Source organism: Ambystoma mexicanum, chromosome 2q (genome assembly GCF_040938575.1).
Source record: "Ambystoma mexicanum isolate Mex_15411 chromosome 2q, UKY_AmexF1_1, whole genome shotgun sequence".
In the NCBI taxonomy this organism is placed as follows: domain Eukaryota; kingdom Metazoa; phylum Chordata; class Amphibia; order Caudata; family Ambystomatidae; genus Ambystoma; species Ambystoma mexicanum.
In genome coordinates, this window is record NC_090924.1 from 498,785,905 (window position 1) to 498,802,818 (window position 16,914).

Here is a 16,914-nt window from a genome sequence, read left to right on the forward strand (position 1 = left end):
GGTTCCAGACTTCTTTCCATTGTCCCTTTTTGAGTTGGGTAAGCGTTTAGCTCTATGGGCTTGAGAATGGGTTTTATACCACAGGAGCGTTGGCTGATTTTACCCACATTTAGGTGTTCAACAAGTGGACAGTTGGATTATTATGGCAACAAGCGATTAGGTGTTTTGGCTTTTGTAATATCTCTTCTTTAGGGGAAGTTAAATACAGTGTCTCACCCCATTGATTCCTCTCACCTCCCTGAGTCTTTTCTCCTCCGAGGTGATCCTCCTGCAGAGCACACCCCCTCAAGGTCAGGATCGGGAAGCATCTGCCTTTCCCTTGCCACCTGGGAGGAGACTTTAGGTAAGGATTTGGTGAGGGATCCATGGCTTGAAAATACCCCCAGTCCCCTGGCTGGGAAGTGTCTGATTGTGCAGGATTTGGATTCTCTGTCATTAATTGTAATGGGGACAGTGTGTGTTTTTGGTTCTGTGTGCTAAGCTGTGTCTGCTTCTTTAAGCACGTAAGTGTTGGCGCAGAACTCTTTGCATGAAAGATGCTGTCCTGAAACTTGTCTTTCTCCATCTGTGGCCGTGTGACGGGATGTTAACAGACTACAATGGGATGGGGAGGGGCTTCCTGACCTTTCAGAAACGGATGCCCACCTCTTTAATGGCCAGTACTGTTAAACTACATGTGGCCTTCCCCTGTCCACTGTCAGACTGAAAGAGCTGTGAGCCGGGGATCCTCCCCATAGCAACCCCAGGCTCATAATCCACTAGCTCGGGGAGGGTACTGGCTTCTGTAACACCCCACACGATGTCTCAAAATAAGGCAGGGTACTTCGTCGTATTTCATTTATATTGTTTCTCCCACTTTAGCTCCACTCAGCTTCTTCTTCCAGAGTGCAGTGTAATTGCATTTTGTAGCCCACTGAACAAGCCAAATGTACCTCTACTGGATTGTGTGGCACCTCGTTTGACAGGCCCATATGTCTTCTGTTAAAACACTAACCCTGAGAGAAGGTGCCAAAGCCTGATGTTCAGAGTTAACCATTGGAGGATAAGCAGCCGAGAATCGAACCTATCACTCGCGCTTTGCAAACGCATTTCTCCATCAAGCGCCCTAACCCACTGCACCTTTTCTCTGTCCAAAACGATTATCGAAGCAAGATGAATTACCTGTTTTTTTGATGAACATGCTGTTTGCATGTCTCAATCCCTTGTTTGTGTGAACGTGATAGATTTCAGATCTATGGCTAATAGCCTTCTAACACACGATTAGCATTAGCCCCATAACATTCACTTTTGTGAATTTGTCCTTAATCTTGCCCTGTTAGGACTCCGCCCCACCACCCACATAAGTGCTGTTTGTGTTGTAACTGAAAATGTATTCTCATCCTCCTTGTTCTTTCACATGCCTATACATTTGGTAATTGGAAAAAACAGATCCTTTTCCATGGTCTGCTCCACCATGTGCAGGGTTCGAAATTGCTGGGAGCTATAGCTTGTAGACTAGAAGAGCCAGGTCGGCTTGACATCAACAGCTACTTTTGGCTCCAAAGGACAACTGGTGCCCTATACAAATACCATGATATACCAGCTCAGTGTGTTTGGAAAGGTGTGTGAAGGCAAGGCGTTAGATCTAAAATATAATGGCTCGTATAACAATGACAAAATGTTAGCCGTGGCATTTTATGTTTACATTAGACTTTATCTTTCTGTGTACTAGCTCATTGGTCCCCAGAGATGGTTCCTGTTTCCTTGGTGATGTCTGGTACCTTGGATCTGCTTTTAGTCCCTGTCTATGAAGCCATAGTTTACTCCTTCAATATATTTGTTGTGTTATTAACTTTTCATTGTCCCCAGATGGTATTCCCCTTTACTTTGCCTAGAAAACGTCTCTTAAACATATTGAGTCTACCTTCACTTGGCCAGACATTTACTTTGTCATACATTTGCTTCTTCGTGCATTTACTTAATCTTTACATTTCTTCTCGACTCGTTCATCCAGCAAAAGAGGCGTTTCGATGCTTATTAAAAAAAATAAAATCTGCCTATATGAATCATCGCAAGCAAAGGAGATAACTAAGGAAGAGTTATTTGTGTATTGGTAAAAATTCAAGATGTGGACATTCTCCTGTGCAATATATGCACCAAATTTGGATGAGCCTATATTCTTTCACGAGGTGGCACAGTTACTTCATCGTGGACTCAATTGTGGTAGGAGGTGATTTCAATCAGGTGATGGACTCGGCTTTGCACCAATCAAATGGGGATTATACTAGAACTCCAAAAAAAATGTAAACGATTTTTGGAGAGTCAGACATCTGGCGACTGGAACATCCGTCAGACAGTGATTATAGTTTTCATTCTCAGTGTCATGATACATATTCTCGGATTGATTTCTTCTCGACTTCTGGACGATTAACGTCAAGTTGCTGTGATACAGCCATTGGGCTCATTGCCCTGTCAGATCATCCACCTGTGTCATTGCGCTTATCAATACAGCACTCTCTGGTTAAGTCCTTAAGGTGGAGAATGAACTCTATATTCTAAAAAATGACCAAATCAGGAAAGAGGTGGTAGAGGAAATTGAAAGCTTCATCCAAATCAATAAAACTGCTGACGTCAAAATCTCGACAGTTTGGGAAGCACTGAAATGCTTTGTTCGTGGAGTGCTTATTTCAAAAACTGGAAAAGAGAGAACTGAGAGCCAAAGAAATGCAAAAACTCTTCTGAAGCAAAGCACCTAGATAATCTATTTGTGACAAGCAAAGGTGACAAAGTCTGAGCTGAGAAAAGCTAAATATGAACTTAACAAACTCATTTCCAGCCAGGCTGACTATGCCCTATTCAGGCAAAAAAACTAATCACTTCGAGAGTGGTGAGAAAGCAGGAAAATTGCGAGCACATAGGCTAAAGATAACTGAAAGCGATCGCTTTATTACTGCAGTCAGAGATTTGAATAACGCGGGAGGATGGCTCAGCGACAATGTGCTCGCCTTGGAAGCAAGACGACACGAAGCAACACAGGTTCGATCCCCGGGTCTGCGCTTAGAAACCTCCTGGGTATTTAAGCGCGTTATAAATGCGCAACTAAGATGAAAGACCAATTGCGCAACTAAATAAAAAAAAAAAAAAAACACAATTCCTGTAACGGCGCCTCGATGCCCGCTGTGTCAACCTGGGGCAAAATAAACTGTATAAAAATGAATCTGGCACCATGGATACATTACATCTTATCCAAGCTCCCAAAAGGTACCAAGAAACATTTTTTTAAAGAGATCAATGGAATTATGCAAAACTTTATTTGGAATGGGAAACCTCCAAGGCTCGCAATTTGGAAACTTCAACTCCCATTAAAACCTGGGGGGAATGAACTTGCCTAACTTCTTAGACTACCATTTATCATTCTCCACTCGCCGCCTGTGCAGGGTTGCTGACTACAACAATGAACAAACTGAATTCTTATCATGGGAGTGTGGTGCGTTTCCCAACTGGACCCTAAAGCCCTGCTGACTACTAAGAAAAGTAAATCAAGAAGGACCAGCCCACTAATTTCATTCTTGCAAGACTGCTGGTGTGAACTCTCAAGTCGTATGAGTGCTGATTCCCCCCCCCCCCCCCCATTTGCACCCAGATACATCCATATGGAATAACCCAGCATTGAAATACCAAGGAAGGACCCTCTTTTGGACAGAATGGTTTGTGGTTGGTATAAAATACATTAAAGATTTGTTTGAGGGGAGGCAATTGGATACCGTACACTCAACTTGGCCAGATATGAGATGGCAGACTGTTGATTTGTTGAATACAGGAAACTGAAGATTATTATTTCTGCTTGTGTTGATGTGCCGCAGTTGGCTATTCAGAGTACAGCCTGGGCAGCTTTAGAGATATGGTTGAGTGCATCACACCGTGCATCTACCATGTACGGAATCGTAAAAGCTCATTGAAAAGGAGATCTAAGGTTGCCAGCAATTTGGGCAGAGGAGATGGGGGGGGGGGGGGGACTTTGCCATGAGATGTTGGCGGAGGTGCTGTGAAAACACTCGTCTGGTGAGTTTGGATTGGGGCCTTAGAGCTTTTCAAACTAAATTACTATGTAGAGCCTATTGGACACCTGAAAAGTTGTTCAGAAGGCAACATTTGGACTGCGATCTCTGCTGGACGTGTAAGTGCTCAATAGGTTCCCTCAGTCACTTGATTTGGTCTTGTCCAAAAACAATGCAGTTCTGGGAAAGAGTATGTGAAAGATTAAGTTTAGTCTTAAACATTGTGATCCCCATGAATGCTTCTTTGTTGGTTATAGGTGATCTATCTTTGCTGGATGAAATCGCCTTTGGCAGGAAAGTATGGTTGCTGCGTGCATGCATGATTGCTAAAAAATTGATAATGAGGTCCTGGAAATCTATCAAGTAATTCTTTTAATAGCTTCTTACTGTTTCAACATATGAAAAAGCCATCTACAAAACACAGATGAAATTTACATATGGAGCAGTTTTCCTGATGTCTATGGATGAAACAGGAATTTAATTTGGTAAAATACGTCTCTACTTTGAAAATTACTGTTGGGTATAATTATCATTTTATACAATGGTTTTGTGATATTTTTGTGTCTGCTGCAAAATTAATTTCAAATGTAATATTTTAGTCCTTGGCTTCAATGCTTTCTTTTCTTTTTCCTCCCTAATACACTTCTATTCTTTTTCTTCTATTAGTTATTTAGAACTAGTTTGTGATGAATTATTTAATGTTTTGACTTTGAGTGGCTAAGTGTATATTTAATTGATTAACACTGTTATGTTCTTACTTGTTATTATGAAAATAAGAATATTGAGTACATTGTCAAGGTGGTAATGAATGTGGTTGAGGTTAGCTAAAGGTTGGGGTGAAAGGGGTTGAATATGGGGTTAAAAAAGGGTAGTACAGGGGCTTTTCCCTGTAATGATGAAGTAAATGCCAGGGCCAGTGAAACGCAGGAGAGGTAAAGGTATGGAGATGTAAATGTGACTAGGTGAATGTATGGCGAAGGGAAGAAAGGACCTACATTGTTGCCAGATGGCCCCAGAAAGGTATACACGTAATATTGGAATGGTCTATATCAATGACGTGTGCAGCAGGCTTACTGCCCCCATTTGTACATATCAAACTGGAACTCTGATGCGCAGTAATCGTGGAGCATTTTGTGTTTCAGGTCTGAGAGACCAGACAACACCATGGACGATCTGGATGAAAACACCACTGTCTTTTCCACCCTGCGATCTTTCAATAACTTCCTTTCTCAGAGGTCGGAGGAATCCCCCACAAGTCTGGTCGGTGGCAGTTCCTTTGGCTTTCTGCAGCTGCAGTATGAACAGAGTACTCGGGTTGGTTCTCGATTGAACTTTTTAAATGGTCTGTAATGTAAAATCTTAGAAATGTTTTTATTATGTTGGCATTTTTGCAAGGATATACACTTAATTGGTAGTAGGAAGTATTATATTGAAGCATGTACATCACCTTTTAATAGTTTATCGAACCTCAAATGTGACTTTCCTGTAAGAAGAGTTATTATTATATATATTTTTTTTTTTTTACCCATGTACATATTTTGAGCGCAAACTTCTGGAATGCGAATCCTAGAGTCTAGTAGCCACGTTTGGTACCAAAGAAACTGGTCTGAAAAGTGGCTGAAGCAATCCTTTAAGTGAGAAAGGAGCCTCTGACAAGAGTTGGATCAGCAGAGCCTGGAAAAGCTGTGACAGGTTGACAACACGCAATACGTACATCTTTGGGAATAACGGAGTGTATGAACAACCTTGATGGCACCTGGGACTTGCAGCCTTTTTTCCACACTTGCCTAATGTGTTCTTTGTGCATGCTTTGGGGAATAGCGCCCATGTGGTATGTATGCACTGGTGCTGGCAAGATGGTGTCTTCGACTCACAGCAGCTGAGTGGGTTTGGCCACAGCAGCATTTTCTTCGCTGAAAGGACCTGGTATGGCAGCACTGATGGAAATTAAACAACTGGCCTCCTCCTGTGACTGGGGCACCCCGAGCAGCTGGTAACAAAAGGAGTCGAGGGGCCAACAGTTCTGACGTAGGAGAGATGAGTGCTGGAATGTAAGAATATACTCAAAAAGCAGTGCTTTATTGAAGACCTTGCAGAATATCTCTGTGGAACCCTGTTAAGATGGAGACCAAAAATTATTTCTGGAGAAGTGAGATAACCCCACTTAGAAAGTGTTCCTCTGTCGTTCCCTGTCTACACATTCAAGCATCGCTGAAAAGGAGTGTGGAAATCCTGCTGACCCAAAAAACGGGACAGCCCAATTCCCTGCTGGTACAGCAGATGGGTGATGGGCATTCAGTAGAATGAGCGAGAGCTTGCCAAGTCTTTGGCTGGGGCAGAATTCTGCACGGCAGATCAGATACATACACACTTCCTTTACATTCTCAGAAGTGTTTGACCATAGTACTATTATTACTCTGAAGTCACTCCCTTAGTTATTCTTATATCCCCAGTTACTAGAGCGCTCACAATTTTATTTTACATACAGACATCTGGCTTCTGTACATTCTCTCCTGTCCACATCACCACCCCACAGACTTGCTGGTTCCTGAGTCAGTTGTTCCATGCCAGAGGTGCACTTTGTGGTGGGCTGCACCGCGGCAGGGCTAGAAACCACAAATTGCTCAATCTTTGCTTTGCTGTGCAGCCTTTTTACTCTTCTCCGTTGCCATTTTGTGGTTTGGGGATGTCAGCCACATCAGAGCACTCGCCAGTCCACCTCGCACCACACAGTAGCAATCCCCATGGTGCCTGGCCTGCCCCTGAAGTTCCACTTCCATATCTTGACCCACGCTGAGTGACTTCCCCCCTCCCCCCCCTCACCCTCCTATAAGGGGTAGAGCTCTGAGCCTGCATCTCACCCCCACACTACCAGGCCCTTGCTTCCATGCTTCACTACTGTACCCCCAGTTTAAGCCAGGTGAGCAATTTGTGGCTCTCACACACCCCTCCTGTGGATATCCAGGGGTTCCCCTAGAATGTTTCCACAGATGTCTGCTCTGGCACCCACAGTCCTACACTTCCACGCCAAACGTGCCTGATGTCTTTAATTGATGAGGCTCCTGCCTCTATGCACAGGTTATGTGCCTGTTGGTATTCTGCCCTGACACCTGCTTCGGGGGAGTGATTCGAGGGCTCGCCACTCAACAGGGGATGCCGCTTCCTGCACTCTGGTCTTTCCCCGGCCTGGGCGACCCAATTCTTTCTGAGAGGGGAAGAATCCCCTAGGACAGCCCCGTTCCATATGCGGCAGAATTGCTTCTTGCTACATGTCTGCCGGATCTCCGGCTGTCACACCACTGCAGGGCTGAGCTGCAGGGCACTCCCTCCCCGCCGCTCCGTTCCGCTTCCAGCAGTTGACACTGTTTACCGCTGGCAAGCGGCCCGCAATCTCCTCCCCTGCTGTCAGCGCACCAGTGCTCTGAGGGGTGACAAAAGTGTCCAGCGGTCTCTCCTTGCTCTGTATGCAAACAATAGGGCGGCCGCACCAACACGGTCCCGGCCAGCCGGGATGGCGACTGCCTCTTTCCTTTGCTTCTCGGCTACCAGTCGTTCCCAGATTGCTGCAGGCTGTCGCCGGCACCTTCCGCCAAAACACTGCAGATTTTGGATCTTAAGCAAGTCAGGATTTTATGCAGGATGTATATGGCCTTGCGTAGCGCCGTAATTCTGCGTCTGCTGCTCAGCAGTCCCCGACACTCCCGACACCCCCACATCACCCACTCCCATCCCCTCACCCCCAACATATTTGCTGGGATCTGATAAATCTGGGCACATCAATGCTAATGACCCTGAGTTTCAAGTGAACATGATGGACTTCAAGCTGCATTGGAGAATGTGCTGGCCCAATCCTCTAGGTCTGTACTCGCGAACAGGTCAAAGGACCAATTCTGTGGTTGCATAGCTCGTGTCAATCCGTCTAAACCCTAACAAATACAACGATCATAATCAATGCATGAACATTGTCGGACATGGAGCCAGATTGGTAGATCCAGATCTTGCGTTCTGAAACAGACATTTTGTTGTTTCAAGAAACCTGGGCCATTGACAAAATTGACATAGAATGTTTTGAGGCATTTTGCGGAAGTGCACCACCAGCCAAGAGGGGCAGAAACTGTGGTGGCCTTGCAATATACGTTAGGTATCAAATGCTTTTAACATCAAAAAGAGATGATTATTTCAGAGCTCACCAACATTAATTATAGCTCTAGAATTGGGAAATGGTCACATGTGGCGTGTTGCACATTTTTGTAATTTACTTTCTGCCACAGGTAAAGGTGGGCCTCTTCTGGAGCTGGTTGACATGATGCATGCTGTCAGATTGTGCTGATACCTATTTTTTTTTGTGGGCAGAGATTTTAATTTAAAAATGGGAGCATATGATGGTGTCACAGATGATACAGTTGAAGAGGATTTATCTCCTTTTTTGATGGACCCTAGCACTGATTAAAAAAAAAAAAAAAAGGTGTGAGATGTGTGGATGTTCTCATTGAACTGGGGCTGAGAGCCACACATGGAAGACAAGTCTGATAATCCAGGCAAATGTACTTTTGTAAAAACTAGACTTCGCTTGATCGATTATTTCATACTAGCTGTAGAAGATTGGAATCTGATTATGAAGTAATCTCAAGCGTTGAAAGCTATCATGACCCCCCCTTGTCATCACACTAAGGGTCAATGAGGAACTGTTCAGTCAGGAAGAGATGGGGTTTATTGGGAAGCATATTTTTAAAAAAATATGCCGAGAATATGCAGACCAGGACTCAATAATGGCCAAGGTTATACATGTGATCATTAACAAGCTTGCTACATGCCTTCGTTTAGCTACTCCCATGAAGGTTAAATATACGGCCTGGGGAAAATAAGTCCCCTTCCAGGCTTACAGAAGAAAGGTCAAGAGACTAAACAAAAAAAATGGAGGGATCCTCATGGTTCGATACAAAATGTAGGCTGGCGAAGCGACCGCGCCGGTCTGTGTTGCGAGAGAAAACCCAGAAACGGGAGGCAATGGTGTCAGCGAGCACTCTGTATAAAATTAATTTAAAAATAAGGAAAATGGCACTAGCGGAGCATTCATGGCAAGAACTGGAAAGGACAGCATCTACGGGAGACTTGAGAGCATATTGGAGGATGATTGCAGCTGCTCTTAAAACAAGCAATTAATTATTGGACGACTGTAGTGATCAGGGTGGGTGAGCCCAGATGAATAAAGCACTTTTCACTCTGTATAATAGTGATTGGATGATAAAGAGTTGGATTCCCTTGGCCGATATTCCAGGCAGAGCTGCGGATCCAGCTTGTCGTTCTCCATGACAATGTTTTAAAGCCCTAATGGGGATGGCAAATGGTAAATCAGCGGGACCAAACTCAATTGAGTTTTTGAAACCTGAGATGGTGGTGTGGGTACATATAGTAACCTTAATATGTAATGTGATCTTATACCAAAAGGCAGTACTGGCCACATTGAAAGAGGCAATTATAGTTACCATTTTTAAAAGGGGACCCCACAGCTTACCACCCAATCTCCTTAATTGATACTACTACTAAATTCTTTGGACGGGTGCTCTGTAGAAAGATTATGGATTGGTAACTGGGAAATCCGATTCTTACAAAATATCAATATGGTTTCCTGGAAGGAATGGGCACCACAGACCAGCTGTTAAACCGAAGCCTAGTCCTAGACAAACCTGTCTGTGATTACTAAACCACTGTATATTTGGGGTTTATAGACATACATTAACCACAGGAAGCTTTGGGGAAACTCTACATGGGCTGGGCATGCCAAGTGAGATCCTACAGATGCTAGTCGAATTGCACTCAAAATTATTGTCCAGAGTAAGGATGGGGGAAGCAAGGTAAAATTGTACAAGCATTCCAGATTTCTCAAGCAAGGCAGGGGTGCGTAATAGCACTGCTACTCTTAAACCTCTATATTAATTCTCTGCCAACTACATTAGCTGCTCTGACAAGTGACGTCTCTAAAATGGCAGGCCAAAAGACGTATATACCTTTTTATTTGCCGATGACGCAGTCTTGTTAGCCAAAACAAAGCATGCTCTTCAAATACTAGTAACTGGATTCAAAGATTGCATGGAACAAAAAGATCTGAAAATGAACATTGGGAAGTCAAAAGTGATGGCAATAGTAAATCATTAGGGAATATAATAGTTAACGAGGAAAGATTGGCGTGGGTGAACATCTAACGACTTACAGTGGGTCACACACGCAACAGCCAACAGTAAAGGCTTCCCAAATTAATGGTTCCATTTTTAGATATGGCGGGAATCTAGGTGGCCTACCATTGGACCATATTCGGAAGATTTATTCTGCTAAATCAGCAGCCGTTCCAAAGTATGGAGCTGCATATGGTGGTGCAAAGACACGAATGTGGCCCAGGTTACTGAAAACTACGGGTGTCCACCACGTATTTGTTGCATGAGGAATGTGCATGACCCATATTGAAGATGCTATAGCTGTGCAACCATTAATATATTGGCTGTTTGTGGGGAGATCCCCATTTGCTGCTCACAAAAAGCTTGGTGGAGGATTTGTTGTATTCAAGTGTTCATCCTTATGGTTAAATTAGATTAATTGAGCTCTGCATACACTTGGCTACAACCAACTCCTCAGTAAAGAACTAGTGGTTGGCAATTTTGAAAGAGGGAAGCTGGTGAGCGACTTTCTGAAACCAAGGGCATACATCCGGTCGTAATAGAGGGTAAAAAGCAAAGTGATTGCAAGGGGTGAGGAGTTTGGTGTCTGGACAGCAAGGTCCCCTATGCAACTGATCGTCTGTGTTCAAGGTTAAGCCTGCAGCCTAGCACATGGTTTTGTCAGGGAACCAAACTCCATGGTTCCCGGAAAGGTTTTAAGGAGAAGTGGATGGGTTGACAAAACCTTGTTCGTTGGTGGCGCTGGCAAGGGGTTGGTGCTCCAGTACTGTTGGTAGTTATTTCACAATTCAGTCCTGAATTTAGGTTGTGCAGTGAGATTTGATTCAAGTGCAACATGACACATGAGGCACAATGTACCAGGTTGCTGAACCACAAAAACAAAAACTGGGACCACTCGGAAGCATACGGACCTCCTCTTCAGATCAGCTATCCAGCAACCGGCCAGTACCCTATACAGGGTTCTTCTCTACATGCTCTATCGTGAGCCCACACCCCAACCTAATTGCCTTGAGAAAGACTTTGGTTGAAACGCGTGTCGGCTGTGTTTTTGCAGTTCACCGACCTGGTACATTGTGCCTGATGTGTCATGTTGCACTTGAATCAATAAATTTCACTGCACAACCTAAACTAAGGACTGAATTGTGAAATAACTACCAACCCCTTGCCAGCGCCACCAACGAACAAGGTTTTGTCAACCCATCCACTTCTCCTTAAAAAGCGAAGTGTTCAATTTGACCACATAAATGTCACTGGCATCGCCAATATAACGTGTTAAGCACATTGGTTCACAGTGCCAAGGAAGAGAGCAATTGTTCTTTGCTTTAGAACAAACGTATTATTTGTAAATTACAGTGGGGGGTAATAGTGTGGAAAAGAAGATATGTTTATGTTCAAGGAATAAGGTAGATGATTTACAACAGTTTATGCTCTTTTGTTCTGCCTTTATGACTTTAAGGAAGAAAATCCTACCTTTTATTGAAGGCTCATGGAGTAACACATGTACAAACAGCTATTAGGTTTCTTATCAGTTCAAGATCAGTTTGCTGCGCAATGTGCTTATTTTTACGTTGACAATGCTCTTAAATTGCAAAGGCAATTGTCTGAAAATGACTTGTTTGGATGTAGCACTGCTGGACTAATGTTATATATTTTGACTGTTTATGCTGTTTTAATTTTACTGTTTTTGTTATGGATTTTAACTTTGCACATGTTCATGTTTTTTTTTTATTCCGAATAAGTACATTTTTACTACGTTTGCATCAATGTGTTTACAGAAGTACTGCTTAGAATAGTGCTAGACTGAACATATTACAGAGCAAGTGTGGAGACTATAAGTAAGGTTAAGTGAATACTCCCCAGTAGAGGACTTTAGAAAAAGGAAATTCTAGAAAGGAGTAGCAGGCTGAGAAGTCATTTAATGTGCTATTGCTAACAATTGTAACAGTGTGGATAATATGATGTCTTGGACTGTAACCGTCCTTTGCTTTGCTCCCATAGTCAGCAGCTGCCCACACACAGCAACCTAACACTATGTGAGCCGCAAACTGTGACAGCTGAACTGAACTTCGCTGTCGACTTTGCCATTTCTATGCCTATATGTGTAGGAAACTCACCAGAACTGATCCGTATAGCATTGATTCACTGCATCAATTGTTGACGAATAGTAGTCTTATTGGCTTGCCCGGCACCTTTACATACATACATACATGCATACATACATGCATACATACATTTAGCGCTAAATTACCTGTTAATATTGATATCTAGTTAAATTGCAAACTCAACAGTTAATTACATTGTTTTAAACATTATACAGAGGAAAACTGTCACCATTGCTTAGATCAATCTTTACCAGGACTACAATGACCACAGCAAAATAATCAAATCCATGAGCAAAAAAAAAAAACAAATTAAAAAAAAAAAACAAAAAAAAAGAAAGGCCGCCACCTGCAAAAACCAAAGTGACTGTGATGGAAGTCAGTCTACGATGTACTCTTTGAGGATGTCTAGACCACCTGAATGAATACTGAATCAATTCAAGCTGATGCTTCTGCCCTAAGTAAGGAATTATCACACTTATGCTTACGGGCAACTGATGTGGAAATTAACATATGCAGAGAGGGCTACAGACCGTTACTCCAGAGGTGGCACTTGCCAAACTGGAAAAATGCAACCTGCATCTATTTAACAGGATAGGAGGCAACGGACTGCAGACCACACATCACCCCAAATTAAAGATACCATTCCTGCCAGCTTTTTGAGGTGGACAAGTCACATAGAATTCCATCATTACCCAAATTCTATCCAAGCCACCTAACACATTATTTTTAACGTTCTCCAATACAATCGTCTTTTTCCACTTAGAAAAGTGCTCATAGAAATCCCCAAATAACAAATGGCTCTAAAGTCTTTATTAACAGAATTTTGTGAAGGGAACTGTTTAAGATGTATATGTTATTCCTGAACATACGCCCTCACCTCATCTTGAAACACAGACTGGACCCTCCGATCTTCAAGTTTCTTGTTCAAGACACCTCACGATTCTTCAACACCCCTGCAAGGCAGTGTAGCTATTTAGAAGAGATGCACCTGCAATACACGAAGTCCCACCACCGCGCTAACCTCACTCAAAGTAACCTCTTATTTCTTGATTGTCTTCAAGAACCCCATCAATTAAGCATGGTCTGACATCACCAAGTTTGACATGACCTAGTCTAGCTTGGAAGTTTTAAAATCCCAAGACATGTTTGGTAAACGATTGCTCCGGAATTATGTATTCAGATCTTCATAGATAAACTGTCCCATCCACAGCATTTAGGCCCACACCTCGCCTTCCATTGTGCAACATTAACTACCATATTGTATTTTATTACAAACCCGCTACATGCACCCACCTCATTGCAAGTCTATCAAGGGTCAGTCGCACCATTCACAATAGCCTCCTCCCCCAAACGAAACAACTACTAGGAACAGAGTGACCAGGCCTGTAAACCACACTTGGATCTGTTCCCCCTAATTGGTATTCACTTTTCATGCCTAAGCAGACTTCCTCCCCCATCATCAGAAATATTTTGCACAACAGTACAGCCCTGGGGTAGAAGTTGATTTCTCCAACCAAATAACAATGTTGAATCTTTTTGCCAATTACTTTTATACAGTTTGATGCTATATAAAATGTTAGATTGTTTCTGTTTATTGGCTTTCGATATGTGCACAGTTTATCTTAATGTTCACAACGTCCTCTAAAGGTAATTGTTAATACAGTAATCTATGATTAATGCTAACTATACTTTTATATTGTAAATATGGTTGGTCTGCTTTTGACTGTCCCACATCGTCCCAACTTTTCACATGTGTAACACAATGATTGTGACTGGCATGATGAATAGGACTGCCATGTTTCTAGTCATCTCATTGATTCAGCCCCACCTGCACAGAAATCGGCACGACCGCAAAAGTGTGATGACCTCTCAGTTATGTTCTGTTAATCAGAACTAGTTCATGATCATACTTGTAATGAGGCTGGAGTCTTTGCTATATATTTAATGCATCGCTGTTTTCTCATAATTCTCTAAATCATATTTAGGCATGTTTTAATCCCTGCCACTCATTACTATATAATGCTGACTATTACTCTTTGCATTCACATTACTGCCAGCATGTGTTACTACTCAATGGGCAGTTGGGACACAATGATGGCTCAGTCTTACTCAATATAAAGCACTCCTGATACAAACCTTAATGAGAAACATAGTCGTGATCACTTCCTCTCTGCCAGGAAGTCACAGGTGTTAGACCTGCCGCCACTGTTTGGATTATTACATTGATATTGGATGGCTGGCTAATCTAGATCCCATTGCAGCTGTAAACCCTTTTTTCTTCTTATGTCTGTTAATCTGATCTGTTAACAAACATCGGACCACCTCCTTTAGAACCATGTTCTTCTAATTCAGAAGCATAGTAAGGACCAACTCCCTGCAAAATTTGAATGTGGTTTCATAGCCAACTACGTGACCTAGCCCCGGTGCGGGAGAATCAAGGACCTTTGATCATACTATCGGCTCCTAGTCACTGTCTCCCGTTCAATGTTATTGATATCCTCAATTTATTTGACATCACTCTCCTTTGTTTTCAATTTCAGTTGGTAAGTCTCTTGCTCATCCCGCGCACCACCAACTTGAGAAAACTGTCTCACTAAGCATGGGCAGTAAAGCTGATTGCAAGCCAATCACAAGCCACACCGATGGCAGTAGTAGCCATAAACTAACCCTAACTCACTTTCACCTCTTTCTCTCCCACACTATCACATGCATTGGCCATGAACTCCAAAAAAGATCTTGGGATTGGCTCCTTAAATGCAAATATCCACAGACGCCTAGAAAAAGTAGATTATTGTAAGAGGCACAACACACGCATTATTTTATTTCAATAGACCCATTTTGGCGCACATGATATTACTAGACTCCAGGCCAAGTGGATTGATGTTAAACTGACCTCGCCGGCTATAAGCCGGAAGAATGGTAATAATATACGTCTTGCAAAAATGTTAAATACAAAATGTTTCTATTTTTCTCATGAAAACAAAGGAAGACGGTGTGAGGCTCTTCCACCCCCCCACGTCTATGAATTTCATATACCATGGATCCTATATGCTGATGATTTGGTGATTATAGGCCAAACTTCGGTGGGACTTCAACGTAGGTTGAATCATTTTCTTGCCTATCTCTAACAATTACCTGCAAGTGAATGCTAAAAAGTCCAAAGTTCTCACCCTGTCATCAGCATCTAGGAAGCACAAGGGGGTATACTCTTGGGTTGTGGGACAGGAAATACTGGCAATGGTTGACACAATTACCTATTTGGGACTACTGGTGAATAAGAATTTGGACGAAGGGGCTTGTTACATGATGTTCCGATCAAAGTCGAAGAGGCTGGAGTCCAACGGGACAGCCCTCAATAGTAATACAACATTACCCATTACATCCTTTTACAAGCAAAAAGTGGTCCAGAAACTGACACATGTGGCAGAATCGATGCTGGACTTATCCTAGAGAACATGGAAGTGATCTTGGAGGGTTATTTTTGGCAAAGAAATTTGAGGCTGCCCAATTCATTGCCAGTCTCCTCCATTAGATATGAACTGGGCCTGCAGTCTACGGAGTCAATTGTAGTGTGGAAAACATTTATTTAAAAAAAAATGTTTTTGAAAATGTATTGTATCTGACAATGTACCTCCTTTTGACTCGAATAAATCAGACTGGGTGTTGGATACTTGGGAAAGGAAATGTGTGGGCTATCTAGAGTCCTGCGATATAACAACTGATATGCTAATTGCTAACCCAGTGAGGGCCAAGGTAAGATTGCAGGTCCTAGATTGGATTGCCACACAGGAGTCAAGAAGTAAATACAAGTTGTCAAGGTTTGTTCAAGAAAGGAGAGCGATTCATCAATTGGCCTCTTCTCAAACAAAAATGTGTCGGCTCATTACCGTGATCTGTTCTTGAGATTCCGGCTAAATAGCTTTACGAACCAGAGAGGTACAACTCTCTTGGGGCCAGATATCCGAGATGGACTCTAACTGCAGATATTGTGGAGAAAAGGGCGTTACTGAATCATTCAATCATTTTGTGGTTGTTTGTAGAGCTTTAACAGAGGTCAGTACACGCTATTTAGATTTTTTTGTGAAGCAGACCCTGTCTGCCCACGAGTGGTGGGATATGCTTTTAATTGGAGATAAATTAAGTTTGGTCCTTGCAGTTATAAAATGTGTGTAATACATATTTAAGGGTTAAATGTAATTGAATGCTGCAATTTGGAGAAGTTTGTAGTATTGTCCTGCTTGGGCCAAGTGTTGATTTGTAATGTATTTTATGACCCTTTGATGGAAATGTAAAATTTAAAAGGTTTGCAATACAGTAGACCTCAATTTATCTCATTAGAACCAAGGAAGAGTTGCCAATGTAAAAGTAAACCTGCTGGGCTTGCAAATAAACCTTTTTAGTCCACGTATGTCCCCACTGCAGGTAACTTTACTCTCGGGAAGAATTTAAAGCCAGGAGCATAATAATTGGGTGGGGAAAAAGATTATCCTTGGGGCAGACCTAAACATCATAGTTGGCCCTCTTCTGGACTGGCTATCTCGCTTTAAATTAAGACACTCTGTCGCTATATTTTGAACGCAACCTATCGAGCTTTTTTTAAAC

The 16,914-nt window shown here is 42.6% G+C and overlaps 1 protein-coding gene across 3 annotated transcripts in view; it reads left to right on the forward strand.

The window, feature by feature from the left end:
- MAD1L1 (mitotic arrest deficient 1 like 1) overlaps window positions 1-16,914 on the forward strand; it is a 3,106,940-nt gene that overhangs the window by 14,289 nt on the left and 3,075,737 nt on the right. For all 3 annotated transcript variants that reach the window (XM_069647622.1, XM_069647623.1, XM_069647624.1), the window contains exon 2: window positions 5,180-5,351. In XM_069647622.1, the coding sequence (XP_069503723.1) occupies window positions 5,202-5,351 (150 nt within the window). In that variant the 5' untranslated portion in view covers window positions 5,180-5,201. The remainder of the gene's footprint in view (window positions 1-5,179; window positions 5,352-16,914) is intronic.